General features: G+C 40.6%; 1 protein-coding gene across 1 annotated transcript; it reads right to left on the bottom strand.

Annotated features, from left to right (window-relative positions):
• Nucleotides 1-14,119: 14,119 nt before the first annotated feature.
• Nucleotides 14,120-19,779, bottom strand: LOC102396098 (vomeronasal type-1 receptor 4-like). Its single transcript, XM_025270277.3, has one exon. It carries the CDS (start codon nucleotides 16,217-16,219, stop codon nucleotides 15,266-15,268), a length of 954 nt encoding a protein of 317 aa, XP_025126062.3. The 5' UTR covers nucleotides 16,220-19,779; the 3' UTR covers nucleotides 14,120-15,265.
• Nucleotides 19,780-20,341: the final 562 nt, after the last annotated feature.

The following is a 20,341-nucleotide window of genomic DNA, read 5'->3' as shown; positions in this document are numbered from 1 at the left end:
TTGTCTGAACCCTGTGAATAAATTAGCAATGAGTTAATATTTGCAATTGACATTACATACAAGACACAGAGGCAAAATTTAGCACTTGTGAAGCATGTATTCTTGTGACTTTCATAAACTGACATACTAGATTTCTTAGAATGTCAACAAATTGGTGTTGGTGTCTGATTCTGATCTGATCACTTACCCAGAATCTTGATATGCCTTTCTCTCACAGACTCTGCTGCTCAGACGAAAGTACAACGAACATACCTTCCAGCTGGCAGGACAAGGGCTTGGTGGGATGGTCATTATACCTAGGATGTGTGTGGGAGGGAGGCAGCCAGATCCTGATAAATGGCTTTGAGATGCTGTCCTCCCCTCCCCTCCTGTCAAAACTGCAATTATCATTTCACCTGCAGCAGCGATGGGAGTGCAGGCCTGGGAGCTGAGAACATTTCTGGAAACTTTTCTCTCAGTTGTAATTACTGGAAACAATTACAAGTTTCTAGTTAGCACCCTTCAGAGACAACTGGCTGTACTTGACAGGCATTTTCTTTTCTATGATCCCTGAAGGTGATGGTCTCATGAGGAAGAAATGCTGAAATCACACACATTAGGGACTGACAAAAACCATCTGGACACAATCCTTCTGGATTCTTCACTTCCCTGAGATGCATCTCTGCCCTAATACTAGTAGTTTCCTCACCTTCAACCATTGAATGGAACCATCAGTGAAAGTATTGGTAAAGAAATGGAATGAGACAAAATACCTGGGAAGTATATTCAAAGAGACAAAAGGAAAAGGAGGAACATCATCAAGAACTCATGATAGGAACCACTGGCATAACTTATATCAATCTAGACTCATTTTCATAATCCAAAGCCAATTATTATGGAAATTTTGTAGGAAAATATACTTTATTATTATTGAACCCTGTGATAAGAATTCGGTGCAGAACAAATAAATAGAAAAAAGAGAGAGGATTGGAAAATAGTTATAAAAGCACCTAGATCTGACAGCTCGATGATTTTATCAAGTACTTAATTCAGGGGCATCCTGAAGAAACAGTATGCCACTAAAAACCAGTGCATCAGTGCAAAATTAAAAGAAAATCTGAAATGCAAGTAGGAGGCTTCAAAAAAGCAAACACACTGACAACTCGATCATGTACTTCTAGCCTCCAGAACTGTGAAAAACTCTCTATGTGAAAAACTGTGAAAACTGTCTATGTTTAAACCTCCCAGGCTGTTGTATTTTATTAGGGCAGGCCTAAAATGTAATACAAACTGTAAGAGTCTGTCTTTGTGATCCTGGCACTTCCAAGGGTGATCCTGGAATTTATGTTGCAGAAAGTTTTGCCTAGGTTCTCCTCTAGCAGTTTTATGGTGTCATGTCTTCTATTTAACCCTTGGAGCCATGCTGAGTTTTTGCGTGTGTGTATGGTGTGAGAGCGTGATTTGATTTCACGGATTTACATGAGGCTGTCCAGCTACCAGAGAGGAGTGCAGAAATAACTCTAGAAAGAACGAAGAGAAGGAGCCAAAGCGAAAACAAAGCCTAGTTGTGAATGTGACCGGTGACGGAAGTAAAGTCCGATGCTGCAAAGAACAATATTACATAGGAACCTGGAATGTTAGATCCATGAATCAAGGTACATTGGAAGTGGTCAAATAGGAGATGGGAGGAGTGATCATCGACATTTTAGGAATCAGTGAACTAAAATGGGCTGGAACGGGTGAATTTAATTCAGATGACCATTATATGTACTACTATGTGCAAGAATCCCTTAGAAGAAATGGAGTAACCCTCATAGTTAAAAAAAGAGTCCGAAAGGCAGGATTTGGCTGTAATCTCAAAAATGACAGAATGATCTCTGTTCATTTCCAAAGCAAAGCATTCAATATCAGAGTAATACAGATCGATGCCCCAACCAGCAATGCTGAAGAAGCTGAAGTTGAACGCTTCTATGAAGACCTACAAGACCTTCTAGAAGTAACACCAAAAAAAGACGTCCTTTTTATCATAGGGGACTGGAATACAAAAGTAGGAAATCAAGAGATTCCTGGAGTAACAGGCAAGTTTGGCCTTGGAGTACAAAATGAAGCGGGGCAAAAGCTAACAGAATGTTGCCAAGACAATGCACTGGTCATAGCAAACACCCTATTTCAAGCCACAAGGGACAACGCTACACCAGATGGACATCACCAGATGGTCAACACCAAAATCAGATTGATTATATTCTTTGCAGCCAAAGATGGAGAGGCTCTATACAGTCAGCAAAAACAAGACCAGGAGCTGACTGTGGCTCATATCATGAACTCCTTATTGCCAAATGCAGACTGAAATTGAAGAAAGTAGGGAAAACCACTAGACCATTCATGTATGACCTCAATCAAATCCCTTACAATTACACAGTGGAAGTGACAAACAGATTCAAGTGACTAGATCTGATAGACAGAGTGCCTGAAGAACTGTGGACAGAGGTTGCTGACATTGTACAGGACGCAGTGTTCAACACCACCCCCAAGAAAAAGAAATGCAAAAAGATGAAATGGTTGTCTGAGGAGGCCTTACAATTAGCTGAGAGAAAAAGACACAATAAAGGAAAAGGAGAAAAGGAAAGATACACCCATCTGAATACAGACGTCCAGGGAATAACAAGGAGAGATAAGAAAGCCTCCCTCAGTGATCAATGCAAAGAAAGAGAGGAAACCAATAGAATGAGAAAGATCAGATATCTCTTCAAGAAAATTGGAGATACCAAGGGAACATTTCATGCAGAGATGGGCACAATAAAGGACAGAAATGGTAGGGACCTAACAGAAGCAGAAGATATTAAGAAGAGGTGGCGAGAAGACACAGAAGACTATACAAAACAATCTCATGACCCAGATAACCAGGATCGTGTGATCATTCACACTCACCTAGAGGCAGACATCCTGGAGTCTGAAGTCAAATGGGCCTTAGGAGGCATCACGACGAACAAAGCTAGTGGAGGTGATGGAATTCCAGATGAGCTATTTCAAGTCCTAAAAGATGATGCTGTGAACGTGCTGCACTTAATACGCCAGCAAATTTGGAAAACTCAGCAGTGGCCACAGAACTGGAAGAGATCCGTTTTCATTCCAATCCCAAAGAAAGGCAATTCCAAAGAATGCTCAAACTACCACACAATTACACTCATCTGACACGCTAGCAAAGTAATGCTCAAAATTCTCCAAGCCAGGCTTCAATAGTATGTGAACCAAGAACTTCCAGATGTACAAGCTGGATTTACAAAAGGCAGAGGAACCAGAGATCAAACTACCAACATCCGCTGGATCATCAAAAAAGCAAGAGAGTTCCAGAAAAACATCTACTTCTGCTTTATTGGATACAACAAAGCCTTTGACTGTGTGGATCACAATCAACTGTGGAAAATTCTTCAAGAGATGAGAGTACCAGACCACTTGACCTGCCTCCTGTGAAATCTGCATGCAAGTGAAGAAGCAACTGTTAGAATGGACATGGAACCATGGACTGGCTCCAAATTGGGAAAGGAGTACGTCAAGGCTGTATATTGTCACCCTGCTTACTTAACTTATATGCAGAATACAGCATACGAAATGCCAGGTTGGATGAAGCAATTGCCAGGAGAAATGTCAGTAACTTCAGATATGCAGATGACACCATCCTTATGGCAGAAAGTGAAGAACTCTAGAACTATAGAACCTCTGGATGAATGTGAAAGAGGAGAGTGAAAAAACTGGCTTAAAACTTAAGATTCAAAACACAAAGATCATGGCATCTGGTCCCACTACTTCATGTCAAATAGATGGGGAAACAATGGAAACAGTGACAGAATTTATTTCCTTGGGCTCCAAAATCACTGCAGATGGACATGCAGCCATGAAATTAAAAGATGCTTGATCCTTTGAAGAAAATTATGATCAACAAGATAGCAGATTAAAAAGCAGAGACATTACTTTGCTGACAAAGGTCCATCTAGTCAAAGCTATGGTTTTTCCTGTAGTGATGTATGGATGTGAGAGTTGGACCATAAAGAAAGCAGAGCACAGAAGAATTGATGCTTTTGAAGTGTGGTGTTGGAGAAGACTCTTGTGAATTCCTTGAACTGCACAGAGATCAGACCAGTCAGTGCTAATGGAAATCAGTCCTGAATATTCACTGGAAGGACTCATGCTGAAGCTGAAGCACCAATACTTTGGTCACCTGATGGGAAGATTGGACTCATTGGAAAAGACCCTGATGCTGTGAAGGATTGAAGGCAGGAGAAGGAGAGGACAAGATGAGATGCTTGGATGGCATCACCGACCTGATGGGCATGAGTTTGAGCTAGCTCCGGCAGTTGGTGCTGGACAGAGAAGCCCAGCATGCTGCAGTCGTGGGGTCACAAAGAGTTGGACGTGACTGAGCAACTGAACTGAACTAATTACATTGGGCACACAGATAATTGGGGGAAATTCCCTATCCTGAATCAACTCTTTAGTAAACTTAATGGACCTGAAAAATCCACTTGCTATGTAATATAACATGACTACCCAGATGATGTCACATCCATGAGAGGAGAACTGTTTATTATTTATACTATTATCAATATGTTCTCAACATTATGAGCAATCTTTACCTCCTGTGACGGTTTCTTACGAGGAAGAAGCTAGTATAAGGGGATATGCCCTCACAATTTTTAGTGGTCTTATCTTTTGTCTGACTCTTTGTGACCCCATGGATTGCAGCATGGCAAGCTTCCCTGTCCATCACCAACTCCTGGAGCTTCCTCAAACTCATGTCCATAGAGTCGGTGATGCCATCCAACCATCTCATCCTCTGTTGTCCCCTTCTCCTCCAGCCTTCAATCCTTCCCAGCATAATGGTCTTTTCAAATGAGTCCGTTCTTCTCGTTGTGTGCCAAAATATTGGGGTTTCAGCCAGCATCAGTCCTTCCAATGAATATTCAGGACTGATTTCCCATAGGATGGACTGGTTGGATCTCCTTGAAATCTAAGGGAGTCTAAAGAGTGTTCTCCAATGCCACAGCTCAAAACCATCAATTCTGCAGTGCTCAGCTTTTTTTACAGTCCAACTCTCACATCCATACATGACTACTGGAAAAAACATAGCCTTGACTAGACGGACCTTTGTTGGCAAAGTAATGTCTCTGCTTTTGAATATGCTGTCTAGGTTGGTCATAACTTTACCTCCAAGGAGCAAGCATCACTTAATTTCATGGCTGCAATCACCATCTGCAGTGATTTTGGAGCCCCCAAAAATAAAGTCAGCCACTGTTCCCATTGTTTCCCCATCTATTTGCCATGAAGGGATGGGACCAGATGCCAGGATCTTCGTTTTCTAAATGTCGAGCTTTAAGCCAACTTTTTCACTCTCCTCTTTCACTTTCATCAAGAGGCTCTTTAGTTCTTCTTCGCTTTCTGCCATAAGGGTGGTGTCATCTGCATATCTGAGGTTATTGATATTTCTCCCTGCAACCTTGATTCCAGCTTGTGCTTCATCCAGTCCAGCATTTTGCATGATGTACTCTGCATTTAAGTTAAACAAGCAGGGTGACAATAAACAACCTTGACATACACCTTTCTCGATTTTGAACCAGTCTGTGGTTCCATGTCCAGTTCTCACTGTTTCTTCTTGACCTGCATACAGATTTCTCAGGAGGCAAGCCAGGTGGTCTGGTATTCCCATTCTAGGGACTTCTCAGGAGGCAGGTCAGGTGGTCTGGTATTCCTATTCTTTAAGAATTTCCAGTTTGTTGTGATCCACACAGTCAAAGGTTTTGGCATAGTCAATAAAGCAGAAGTAGATGTTTTTCTGGAACTCTCTTGCTTTCTCGATGATCCAATGGATGTTGGCAATTTGATCTCCGGTTCCTCTGCCTTTTCTAAATCCAGCTTGAAATTCTGGAAGTTCGAGGTCCACATACTGTTGATTGGTAACAGTAAAGCTTAAAGGGTTTAAAGACTCATATATCTGCATTTTAAATGGTATGTTTCAGAAATACCAGAACACATAAATGTGCTTTCATCATATCAATAGAGAGCCATAGAATTTCTTTGAGGTATAGCAAATATTGAATAACACAGCAGACATTGAACACGATGAGCTGACATCACTCCCCAACCCCTGCATCACTGGACACCAGTAAACGGCCTCTCCGTCCTGACCCTGTGAGTTCACATCCTATGGCTGATATTGTGAAGGAAGAGGCAGAATGCTGTTGAGTGTTGTTTCCTCAAAATTTTAGCTTTCCTCCTTTACTGTATGTGCTTTTAAAACAGTTTTGAGGGTATTGTAATTAAGCAAGATATTTTTCCCTTGAGCTGAAATTAGAAAGTAACCCTGACTGATTAAATACTATGTCATGTATGTATACAATGGAATACAACTCAGCCATAAAAAGAATGAAATAATGCCATTTGCAGCAACATGGATAGAGTTAGAGATGATCATACTAAGGGGAGTAAGCCAGAAAGAGAACAACAAATACCACCTGATATCATTTATGTATGGAAACTAAAATATTGGGGCCTCCCAGGTGGTGCTAGGGGTAAAGAACCCTCCTGCCAATGAAGGAGACATAAAGAGACGTGGGTTCCATCCAAGTCTGATCCACTACTTGGGTCAGGAAGATTCCCTGAGTAGTGCATGGCAACCCACTCCAGTATTCTTGCCTGGAGAATCCTCATGGACAGAGAAATCTGCTAGGCTGCAGTCTGAAGGGTTGAACGTGACTGAAGCAACTGAGCGAGCGAAAACATGACACAAACGAACTTATCTACGAAAAACAACAGACTCACAGACATAGAAAACAGAATTGTGGTTCCCAAGGGGGAAGGTGGGGGAAGGATGGATTGGGAGTTTGAGATCAGTAGATGAAAACTCTTAAATACAGAATGCATCAAGAACAATGTCCTACTGCATAGCACATGGAACTATAGTTAATATCTTGTGATAAGCCATGGTGGGAAAGTATATGAAAAAAATGTCACTAAATCACTTTGCAGTACAGCAGACATTAACACCATACTGTAAATCAACATTATATATCAGTAAAATAAATTTTTAAAACCTGAATCTGTCAGATATGAAGTGAAGTGAAAGTCGCCCAGTCGTAGCCAACTCTTTAAGGCCCCCATGGACTGTAAACTGCCAGGCTCCTCTCTCCATGGAATTCTCCAGGCCAGAATACTGGATTGGGTAGGCTTCCCTTTTCCAGGGGATCTCCCCAACCCAGGGATCGAATCCAGGTCTCCTGCATTGCAGGCAGATTCTTTATCATCTGAGTCACCAGGGAAGCCCCAGAATACTGGAGTGGGTAGCCTCTCTCTTCTCCAGCTGATCTTCCTGACCCAGGAAATATACTGGGGTTTCCTGCATTGCAGGTGGATTCTTTACCAGCTGAGCTACCAGGGAAGCTATGATTAGATGACAAATGGTGGAGATAATGAATGGGTCCTCTGCCACGTCCTTCATTTCCAGCTCCTCCTTCCTACAAGTAGATGTTACCAAGCTGAATGTGGGTCCATAGGAGTCTTTCAACGTTATTGTTGCATGCAATTTTCTAATATTTTGTGGAGGGTTTTTGCATCTATGTTTATGAGAGATTCTGGCCTGTAATTTTCTTTCTACATATTGCCATTTTGTGCTTTTGGTATCAGAGTGATGTTGGCCTCATAAAAGGAGGTAAAAAGCATTCTCTACTCTTCAGTTTTGTTGTTTTGTTTTGGTTTTTTTGTTTTTGTTTTGTTTTGTTTTGTTTTGTTTGGAAGTGCTTGGGAAGCATCAGTATTAACTCTTTGAATGCTTGGTAGAATTCACCTGTGAAGCCATCTGGTCCTGAACTTTTGTTTGGGGAAGTTTTCTATTACTATTTCAAGCACTGGATGAGTGATCAGTCTAGTCAGGTTTTCCATTTCATGATTCAGTCTTGGAAGGTTGTATGATTCTAAGAATGGATCCATTTCTTCTGGTCTGTCCAAGTGTGTTGGCATAAATAGATGTTCACAATATTGTCACAATTATTTGTATTCTTGTGTAATTATTGCTCTTCTTGTTTCATAATTTATTGATCAGAACTTTCTCCCTCTCTTTTTTAAAAGTGAGTCTAATTGAAGGTTTCTCAATTTTGTTTACCTTTTCAAAGAACCAGTTCTTAGTTTGACTGACCTTTTAAAAATATTTATTTTGTATCTGGGTGCACTATGCCTTGGTTGTGGCACTCGGTATCCTTAGTTGTGGCAAAGTCTTAGTTGTCGCATGTACTATCGAGATCCTGGACCATAGATCAAACCCAGGTCTCCTGCATTGGGAGCATGGAGTCCCAGTGGACTTGGCAACTGCAACACCAGGGAACTCCCTGATTGATCTTTTATACTGTCTTTTTAGTCTCTGTTTAGTTTATTTCCACATTAATTTTATCATTTCCTTCATTCTCCTGACTTTGGGCTTTGTTTGTTTCTCTTTTCTAGTTTCCTCAGGTGTATGGCTAGAATGTTATTTGAGATTTTCCTTCTTTCTTTAGGTGGGCCCATATTGCTGTAAACTCCCCTCTCACTTCTCTAGTTCTCTTCTCAAAGATGGCTTCTTCATTTCATACCATTGTGAGTGGAATATAGGATATATGTGATTTCTACTTAAATGTGTTGAGATTTGTTTTGGGTTCCAATATATGATCTATCCTTGAGCAATCGAGCCAGGAGCTGTACCCATGGCTGACAACTCAGAGAAATGGATGCGTTGGTGAGTGAGTAGTCTGAGCCACAGATCAGGTACCCAAGTCCTAGGGTCCTGTGTGTTTGATACAAGCCACATTGTCTGGTGGGAGAAGGGCTGGGACGAGAAGAAGAGCTATAGGAAGGTAGGACTATGCTCATGAGGAGCACACATTGACTAGTCCATGAGGCAGGGAAGACAGAGGTCTACTCAAGTAGCTGCTCTTTTACCACAACCAACTCACCACACACCCCAGCTCCAGTGGAATGAACACACCAGTCCTCCTCCCTCCATGGCACTGGATCTGGAGCAGTCACTGTGAGGGAAGAGTTGACGGAGGGACACAGAGATAACCCACAGCCAGGGCAGAGCCTGGGTGGAGCAGTGGCAGCCACTGTTGGTGTTGATTCAAGCAACCCCCCAGAAGAAGCCCAGAGATCATATGACAGCTATTTCACTACAGCTCATTCCCTGATGTTACAGCAAAGAACTGCCTACCCTGAGGAGCAGTTTCACAACAGCGCAGGAGTGACAGAGGATGGGGAAAGTTTAGAGACACAAGGGACTTTCCACCCAGACAAGACAGAGGGATCTGCTCTAGTGGATGCAGAGTTTCCCACGACCACCTACCACCTACTCATGTGCCCAGCCTGAACACAGCAAATGCTTCTGCCCAACTCAATCCATGTCATATCGCTGCATTGGATCTAGGACGCCTACAACCAGAGAGAAGACTTCACCAAGGGACACAGAACAACCTGGTTCTGGGACAGAGCTCTTCCGCAACAGCTCACTTCTCAACCAATGCTTAGGGTCCCTGTGAGCTCCTGCAAGTGGTAAAGAGCAGCTCCATAACAGGGTGGGGGTTGCAAAGACAGGAAGTAGTCTTCAACTGCGAAGGACAATGGGAACTTGCACTTGAGGCTGCGACAGCACAGCCATTGGCACCCACATAGGCAGAGCATCAGACCCCTGTCTGCCCATGGTTCCCAACTGATTCAGAGGTCTTCTTCCTCTGGGGAAATGGACCCACTGTGTGGAGAGGAACAACACACGCTTAGAAGAAAGAGAATCAGCTTGGGCCTGACGAACAGGGTTTCTGTTCCAGCATCTAACTGGATTAAAAACAAAAAACGAGTTCTTTCACTATGTTTCCTGCAAGAGACTTACCTCAGATATAAATATACAAAGACACAAACACACAGAGACTAACCAACAAAATACTAAAATATGATAGTGAAAGGTTGTTGATGAACGACACAAAGATGCCAGGATTTTTGGCCTCTGGAGGAGAAGATTTCAACACGGGGCCAGAGATGAGGCTTGATCACTCAGAGCTTTTGTGTAATAAAGTTTTATTAAAGTATAAACGAGATAGAGAAAGCTTCTGACATAGGCATCAGAAAGAGGCAGAAAGAGTACACCCCTGCTAGTCTTCAGCTGGATGTTACATAGTCACTGACAGTCTATTAATGAAAGAAAGGAATGTCTTAACTCTGAATGGCACAAGGCCCCTCATCCATAAGATGCGTTTTGGGATAATCTTGACACTAGATGACTCATCCCGGGCCATAAAATAATTAACTTGAATCTTGTAGAAGGGAAGATGATCACACAAATAATTTTGTTTACATAGGTTAGGGGAACAATATCTGAGTATAATATTCTGGTTTGTCAAGTAGGTTCTGAGCCATTAGGCGGAACTAACTTGAAGACAGAGTTTGGGGTAAATGCATAGTACATTAAATAGCTTAAGACAAACATTTCCATAAGAAAAATGCATTGGTTATCTCAACGTTTGAGAATAGTTAACTTCAGGTGAAATCAGGTGTCATTATGGCAATACACTATGTTAAGAGAAACCTCCTTTTAAATTTGTATAGAGAAGAAAAAAATATTGCTAGTTTGTTTCCTCCTGCCAATTAAGAGAGACAAAATTGTCTGACACTTGCAGGCTATTTCCTCCACTTGGAGACTCCTGGCCTTCCTGCCTGTTACCCTCTCAATAGGTTCAAAAAAGATATCAAGAGTAAATCAGAAATTACCAGAAGACAAATGAGAATAAAAACACAACTTTCCAAAACTGATGGAACACAGTAAACACAGTTCTAAGAGAAAACTTTATATCAATACAGGCCTACTTCAAATGTCTGAAATAATCTAAAGAAAAAACCCAAATCCACTTAACTGACCAAATTTCCAGAAACAGTCTTTGATGCTCGGGGCTGGTACACTGGGATGACCCAGAGGCATGGTATGGGGAGGGACATAGGAGGGGGATTCAGGATGGGGAACACATGTACACCCATGGTGGATTCATGTTGATGTATGGCAAAACCAATACAATGTTGTAATTAGCCTCCAATTAAAATAAATATGTTTATATTAAAAAATAAGACTGAATTAGGAAGAAATAGACAATCCTGAATGAAAAAAAGCAAAATGGCTGTCTGAGGAGGCCTTACAAATAGCTGTGAAAGGAAGAGACGTGAAAAGCAAAGGAGAAAAAGAAAGATATACTCATTCAACTGCAGAGTTCCAAAAAATAGCAAGGAGAGATAAGAAAGCCTTCTTCAGTGATCAATGCCAAGAAATAAAGGAAAACAATAGAATGGGAAAGACTAGAGATCTGCTCAAGAAAATTAGAGACACCAAGGGAACATTTCATGCAAAGTTGGGCTCAATAAAGGACAAAAATGGTATGGACCTAACAGAAGCAGAAGATATTAAGAGGTGGCAAGAATACACAGAAGAACTGTACAAAAAAGACCTTCACAAGCCAGATAATCATGATGGTGTGATCATTCACACTCACCTAGAGCCAGACATCCTGGAATGTGAAGCCAAGTGGGCCTTAGGAAGTATCACTACGAACAAAGCTAGTGGACATGATGGAATACCAGTTGAGCTATTTCAAGTCCTAAAAGATGATACTGTGAAAGTGCTGCACTCAATATGCCAGCAAATTTGGAAAATTCAGCAGGGGCCACTGGACTGGAAAAGGTCCATTTTCATTCCAATCCCAAAGAAAGGCAATGCCAAAGAATGCTCAAACTACTACACAATTGCACTCATCTCACACACTAGTAAAGTACTGCTCAAAATTCTCCAAGTCAAGCTTCAGCAATACATGAACTGTGAACTTCCAGATGTTCAATTGGTTTTTAGAAAAGGCAGAGGAACCAACCAGAGATCAAATTGCCAACATCTGCTGGATCATTAAAAAAGCAAGAGAGTTCCAGAAAAACATCTATTTCTGCTTTATTGACTATGCCAAAGCCTTTGATGTGTGGATCACAATAAACTGTGAAAAAGTCTGAAAGAGGTGGGAATACCAGACCACCTGACCTGCCTCTTGAGAAACCTATATGCAGGTCAGGAAGCAACAGTTAGAACTGGACATGGAACAACAGACTGGTTCCAAATAGGAAAAGGACTACGTCAAGGCTCTATATTGTCACTCTGCTTATTTAACTTATATGTAGAGAACACCATGAGAAATGCTGGGCTGGAGGAAGCACAAGCTGGAATCAAGATTTGTGGAGAAATATCAATAACCTCAGATATGCAGATGACACCACCCTTATGGCAGAAAGTGAAGAGGAACTAAAAAGCCTCTTGATGAAAGTGAAAGAGGAGAGTGAAAACGTTGGCTTACAGCTCAACATTCAGAAAACTAAGATCATGGCATCCAGTCCCATCACTTCATGGCAAATAGACAGGGAAACAGTAGAAAGAGTAGCTGACTTTATTTTTTTGGGGGGGGGGGGGGGAGGAGGGGGCTCCAAAATCGCTGCAGATGGTGATTGCAGCCATGAAATTAAAAGACGCTTACTCCTTAGAAGGAAAGTTATGTCCAACCTAGATAGCATATTCAAAAGCAGATACATGACTTTGTCGACAAAGGTCTGTCTAGTCAAGGCTATGGTTTTTCCGGTAGTCACGTATGGATGTGAGCATTGTACTGTAAAGAAAGCTGAGCAAGGAAGAATTGATGCTTTTGAACTGTGGTGTTGGAGAAGACTCTTGTGAGTCCCTTGGACTGCAAGGAGATCCAACCAGTCCATCCTAAAGGAAATCAGTCCTTAATATTCATTGGAAGGACTGATGTTGAAGCTGAAACTCCAGTACTTTGGCCACCTTCTGTGAAGAGCTGACTCATTTGAAAAGACCCTGATGCTGGTAAAGATTGAAGGTGAGAGGAGAAGGGGACGACAGAGGATGAGATGGTTGGATGGCATAATCGACTCAATGGACATGAGTCTGAGTGAACTCCAGGAGTTGGTGATGGACAGGGAGGCCTGGTGTACTGAGGTTCATGAGGTCACAAAGAGTCGGACACGACTGAGCAACTGAATTGAACTGAACTGAATCAAAAACCTCCCAGAAAACAATGTCCAGGGCCTGAGGGTGTCACACGTGATTCTATGAAACATTTTTTAAATAAAATCTATCCTTTTTGTTGTTGCTAAGGTGCTTCAGTCATGTCCGACTCTGTGAGACCCCAAAGACAGCAGCCCACCAGGCTCCCACATCCCTGGGATTCTCCAGGCAAGCACACTAGAGTGGGTTGTCATTTCCTTCTCCAATGCATGAATGTGAAAAGTGAAAGTGAAGTCACTCAGTCATGTCCGACTCTTAGTGACCCCATGGACTGCAGCCTACCAGGCTCCTCTGTCCATGGGATTTTCCAGGCAAGAGTACTGGAGTGGGGTGACATTGCCTTCCCCTCTATCCTTTTTAAACTATTCCAAAAAATTAAAGAGGAGGAGAACACTCTGAAATTTATTCTATCAGGCTAACTTTACATTGATATCAGTACTATAAAGAGACACTACAGAAAATTACAGATCATTTTCTTGATGAATATGGTTGAAAAAAATTTTCAACAAAATATTAGCAGACAGAATTCAACAATCTATAAAAGGTATCATAAATGATTACCACGTAGCATTGTTCCAGAGTTGCAAGGATGGTTGAAAATCCACAAGTCAATCCACGTGTTACACCACATTAAATATAGGAAGATAAACACAAGATTGTGTCAATACACATAGAAAAAGCATTGACAAAATCTAACATCCATTCATGGTAAATACTCTCAGAAAAATGAGCATAGAGAAAATACATCTCCACATAATAAAGGCAAACCCACAGAGGTGGATATCTGAAAGCTTTTTCCTCTAAAATCAGAACCAAGAGAAGGATGCTCACTCTTGCCACTCTGGTTTAACAATATTTGGACAAAAAAGTAATGAGACATCCAATGCCTAAGAGAAGTAAAACTGTCACTACTATAGAGAAATGATACTTTCTATAGAAAACCCTAATGTCTCCACCAGAAAACTAATGAATTCAGTACACACACACAATGGAATATTCCTCACCCTTTAACAATAAAATTTTGCTGCTTCTAACATAGATGGACCTGGAAATCATTCAGTTTAGTCAATTAAGTCAGACAGAGAAAGATAAATACTGTGTATTATCCCTTGACATATGGAATCTAAAGCTAGTACAAATGGATGAAAATAATGATATAGAAAAAGACTCGCATATAGAGAATAAACTAGCGCTCACCACTGGAGAGAGAAAGTGGGAAGGGGCAAGACAGAGTAAAGATTTAGAAGTACGCATTACTATGTATAAAATAAATAAACTACAAGGACATACTTTACAGCACAGGGAATATAGCCAATAGTTCATAATAACTTGAAACAAAGTATAACCTATATATTGAACCACAATGTTGTACCTCTGCCACTACTATAATTCTGTCAATCAACTATAATTCAATGACAAATTTGATGTAAAAGAAAAGCTATGCATTGTGATATGTGGTTGTAATGGTAGTCACATTACAATATTTATGTGTAACAAATTATCACATCTTACACTTAAAATTCACACAATGTTATATGTCAAATCTATTTCAGCTCTTTAAATCTGCTGAAATATAGTTTTCTTTCAGTGTGTTTTTTATTGTACTTCACTTCAAACTGCTCATTTCTACATGGAAATATTTTACTGTGCTAATCTCCCTGCAAGACTCTTTCTAATAAATACTGCCATCTCTCTTAACAATGATAACTATAAACTGGTAACTGGCTCCCAAATTCTTACCCGATTTTACCTTCGCGTAGTAACCAGGGTATTCTTTACTTTCTGAGGACATTAATTTCTTCCATTTTATTTTTGACTACTGTATACACTGATCCATTTTCATGTATACTTTTATCTATAATTCCATACCTACTTCATTTGTGGGAAATTTGTTTTGTAGACTGAAAGTAACACATTTGAACACTTTATAATATGCATATCATTTCAAGACTTGTTTATTGCATAAATTTGTGAACTCCTTTTCTACAAGGAAACTTCAATGATATGATTTTTTATGAGGTATTCATATTTCATGACAATATATTTCAATTGGTCTTTATATTGAAGAAGACATTTGGCATGTCCCATATATTATCTTGAAATACAAAATTTAAATTAGGATTCTGAGGCTGAATAAATGAGCTGGCAATGGCTCACTATAGAAATAAATAAAATTCACACTTTTCTCATAACAGTAGAGGACTTTGCATTTCTTTTCCAGGCAAAGTAGAGCCTGTGTACACTGGAGTCACGGCTCATGAGCAGAAAGGGGCTGACAGTTGGGAAGCACGCTGCTATGATTACAGTCATGTTCACAAAGAACCAGCTGGGCTGAACAAAAAGAGCCATAAGAACTTGAAAGATGGAGGAAAGAGCATAAAAGCAGACAAAGGTGCCCCCCAGGAGAAGGATGGTTTTAGTAGCTCTGGACTCAGGGGAGGACCTGGAGGAGGCATCGGTCCTACGAATGTGCTGGACCTGCTGCTTATGTCTGTACAGGATGAGAACCATGGAGCCGCCAGCCCAGAGCGTGAGCCCCAAACATAAAACATCAGGGAGTGATAGCAATGCTGCATACAAGGCGTCTCTGGTTTTTATATTCTTCTGGTCAGTAAGAATAGTAGAACAGCAGCCATAATCTCTTTCCTCTGTGATGTTATTGTGACTCCATTTGCCAGTTATATAGATGGGAAAAATGACATTTACCAGCATTTGCAGGATCCAACACAGGAAAATAGAGGGAACGGTGTACTTGGGAGCTGTTACTTTCAGAACTGCCCACCTGGAGTTCCAGGGACTGATCGTGATCACCTGAAAGACACTCAAGAGGCAGATGCTACCGATGGACACTCCCCTCCCCATTCTATGCAGAAAGAAGAGAAGTTTGCAGCCAAAATCACTGCGGATCTGCTTCCACCCAAACACTGCCATTGTCTCGGGGACCCCTTTACAGAGGAGGACCAAGGAGTTGGCCACAATCAGGTGCTTAAGGATCAAATCTGTGGACCTTAACCTGTAACCCATGGAGTGAAGGATGATATAACTGCAAAGGAGTGAGAAATTCCCCAGGATTCCAACCACGGTCTGTGTTACGATGATCGTGCCTATTATGAAAAAGCTGCCAGCCATCCTCTCAGTTCACAGTCACTGGTACTTGTCTCGTGAGTTAGTGTCTCTATGGGAACATCAGGTGTGGGCTGCATGCATCATATCCACTGAAATCCAATATTCTCCACTTATCCTCAGGTCCTACTTGGAAAATTTTGCTTTATGCTTTTCTGTTACTAGTAGGCTTAAAAGGGCTCAATGTATAACATTGAAAGAGCACTTAAAATGCAAAATTACTTGTTGAAGGCACTCCATGCTATCACTTCATTCTTCACAAATCCACAAGCCCAGGATTTCTGTGACTTCAATTTTTTCATGGAAAGGTAACACAGAGAGGTTATGTATTTGTTGAGATCTGCTGCACAGGGCAGAGTGAAGACTTTAGAAACTCATTAGGCTGGTCAAGAGAGTGCACTGACCCACCAGTTCTGCCAAAAACCAGTTAGTTGTATTCAAATAATAATCCATACCCATATTTAGTTTTGATTTCACAACTTCTTAACCTGATTTTAGACCAATGGTCTTTTATATTTTTATTATAAGAAGATTCCATTTTTGTAAAGCTTTATTCTTTAGGGCACTATGTATTATGTATTAGGTTTTAGATATTTTAATACATATATACGGATTGCTGGCAGTAGAATATGGCATATGGCAGGAACCTGCCCAAGATAACCTAATGTCATGAAGATGAGAATGGCTCAGTACTGGAATGGTATTAGGATGCTTTTATGTCTGTAAAGTAGGTATAATGTACCTATCACAGGAATTATTGAATAAGCACAAGTAACACTGTAAACTTTGAGCCATAAAACACTAATACATGATAAAAGAGTGCAAAAACTGAATTATTGTTGTTTTCAATTCATATACTTATCTATTTGTTCATTCCAGAGCTAAGCAAAAATAGCAACAAAGAAATAATATTTGTGCATGCCACTGACATACCAGACATATGTGTAAAATAGCATCTGCAAGGCATGTATTCTTATGTATTTTATAAATTCAGAGACTGGATTTTTGGATTGATAGTAGCCTATTTAAAAAAAAAGTATCAACATGCTAGGAGACTGGCAGCTGCTGCCTCTAACTTAAAATTACCATGTCAACCGTTCTTTAAATCTAAGAATGACAGTAACCTCACCAGAATTAACACACTACAGAGGTTTTCAGTTCAGGCAAAGTTACTGTCTACACTAATTGCATCAGACATCCAGGATTGGAGCAACACTTTCTATTCAAGTCATTTTCATTTAGACACACTTTCTGCATGGGATTAGATGATTTCTTCAGATCCATCATACATTTTATTGCAAACCTGTATGGATTGGTGGTGAACTTCTAGTCATCCTGAACATGGAGTCTATAATTCCTGTAAGGTAGACTCAACAGCAGACTGATTTTACAAATGTATTTTACCACTTAAAATACAATTTTTTTTAGGTTGAGAAAAATATCTTTATTGGAATTATGCCATGTGTGCAGTTTCATTCTTTTCCTAGAAAAGGATTTGATGGACATGAATGAGTTAAATCCAAGAGCTTTAACTCAGTGAGAAGCAAAGCTTTTTTCAGTATAGTTAACAAATAGCTTAAATATTACCAAATGATAGACCATATACTTATTTACAAACGACATTTCCCCAATGTGGACTAGGATCCTTTCATCACAAATATTTTTAAGCACCTTAAAAATCAGGTTTTGCTGTAACGTGTATTGAGTCACAACAGAAACTGTCAGAGGATTACATTTGATTGCATGAAGGGTCTTTAGAGACTGCCGTGGGTTCTAGAAACCATCTCTCAATATTAGCTCAGCTCATGCCTCAGACTTACACCATCCTGCCCGCTGTTGGCACTGAATCCAGTTACTACACAGAAGATTGCCTTTGTCTGATATGATCTCTTCTCCAGACTCTTGATCTGACTTTCTCTTGAAGACTCTGCTGCTTAGAACGAGATGGAAAACACTTACCTGACACCTTCTTGCTATCAGGAGAGTGGGCTTCCTGGTGGTCATTATACCTAGTGTCTGTGTGGGAGGGAGGCAACTGGATCCTGATATATGGGTTTGAGATGCTGTGTCCTCCCCTCCCCTCCTATCAGAGCTGCAATTATCATTTCACCTGCAGCAGCAATGGGAGTGCAGGCCTGGGAGCTGAGAACATTTCTGGAAACTTTTCTCTAGGTTGTTAATTACTGGAAACAATTACAAGTTTCTAGTTAGCACCCTTAGGAGACTAAAGGAGTGTTTCCAAGAGCCTTCTTAATTTCCATGATCCCTGGAGGCAGACAGGGTCTCACATTGAGGAAAGCTGGACTTTCTGAAGTCACACACATAAGGGACTGGCATAAACTGTGTGTCCCTCTGCATTCTTTACTTCCCTGAGATGTTTCTCTACCCTGAAACTAGAGCTCTCCTAATCTTCAGACCGTTAAACTGAATGATCAATTAAAGTATTGTTAGAGAAATGGAATGGGACAAAATACCTGGGAAAAACATTCAAAGAGAGACAAGTAAAAGGAAGAACAGGACACATTACTCATTATAGAAAATGTCAGCACAAATCAGAGCCAATTAATTGGATGCTTTGCATAAATCAATGCCAATCAACATGGAGATGTTGTAGGAAAATTTACTTTATGATTATTCACCTCCATTAGCAATTAGAATCAGACACAGAACAATGTGGGGCTTCCCTAGCAGCTCAGACAGTAAAGCATCTGCCTGCAATACAGGTTCGATCCCTGGGTTGGGAAGATCCCCTGGAGATGGAAATGGCAACCCACTCCAGTATTCTTGCCTTGAGAATTCCATGGACAGAGGAGCCTGGTGGGCTACAGTCCATGGGGTCTCAAAGAGTCAGACATGACTGAGCAACTGACACACAACAGAACAATATACATGGAAAAAATGAGAAGGTTCAAAATGAGTCTGTCACAAATGAGCACTTAGTTCTGACAGCTCAACAGACAGATTCTACCATTCTTGTAAATATCAGATGAACCAATGCACAATTACTTCATTCAAAGAGATAAAATAGTTACCACAGTGCTCTACATTCATTAATTAATTGTGCTATTTTTCAAGAATGAGCACTTGGTACTCTGATAATTAAGAAATATAAATTAGGACTTGCAAGAAATCTGTTTTTTTCATATAAATACATCTACATTTGATGCAGCGTCATGATGCAATCATTGCCAATTTTCAAGTTAGGGATTTGGAGCCATACTTGGTGGTCAACTAAGTCTGCACACAAACTCATTTGAACACTTACAGGCAGATGCAAACACCCATGTGCATTAATACTCACATACTTATGTATATAGTACTTGCACAATTATAGTTTAAAACTCACAAACATTTGTGCACATGCTTACCACACCCAAACTCACATCATATTCCTAAACACATGACACACATTCATATGAACTCACATTGTCACGTTCACCTTCATAAAATCAACTTACATGGTCCCTGTGTATCTCTGGATGATGATTTCATATACAGAAGAACAGGTATATCTCCAGACTTCTGGATGCAGGAAAAAAACATCCTTTCTTCTGCTTGTAATCCTTTCACCCTGCAACAATCCACAGACAATATTTGCTATAAGCTGCCTTAAAATTGAGCTTCCCTGGTGGCTCAGCTGGTAAAGAATCTGCCTGCAATGTGGGAGACCTGGGTTCGATCCCTGGGTTGGGAAGATCCCCTGGAGAAGGGAACGGCTACCCACTCCAGTATTCTGGCCTGGAGAATTCCATGGACTCTATAGTCCATGTGAGCATTACCTCCTCATGGGTCAGGAGGTAAGAAAGATAGCATGTTTCAGGGTGTAACAGTGAATGGGTATGTATTCATACCCAAATAAAACCATGGTGGAGAAAGCCTGGAATGAAGACATAAAGTCTGTATGGGAACACAGTAGACCCTGAATAGCCAAAACAATCTTGAGAAGGAAAAACAAAGCTGGAGCTATCTTGCTCCCAATTTCAAACTACACTATAAAACTACAGGCATCAAAACAGTGTGGTACTGACACAATATCAATGGACACATAGATCAATGGAACAGAATAAATAGAACAGAAATGAATCTACACTTAATGGTCAATTTCTCTATGACACAGGAGGCAAGCAG

Source organism: Bubalus bubalis, chromosome 18 (assembly GCF_019923935.1).
Source record: "Bubalus bubalis isolate 160015118507 breed Murrah chromosome 18, NDDB_SH_1, whole genome shotgun sequence".
In the NCBI taxonomy this organism is placed as follows: domain Eukaryota; kingdom Metazoa; phylum Chordata; class Mammalia; order Artiodactyla; family Bovidae; genus Bubalus; species Bubalus bubalis.
The sequence above is the reverse complement of the archived record's forward strand: the minus strand, read 5'-3'. Positions and strand labels throughout refer to the sequence as shown.

Bases quoted from the DNA above. Each gene is read 5' to 3' on its own strand.
- LOC102396098 (XM_025270277.3), bottom strand. From the start codon at position 16,219: ATGGCTGGCAGCTTTTTCATAATAGGCACGATCATCGTAACACAGACC.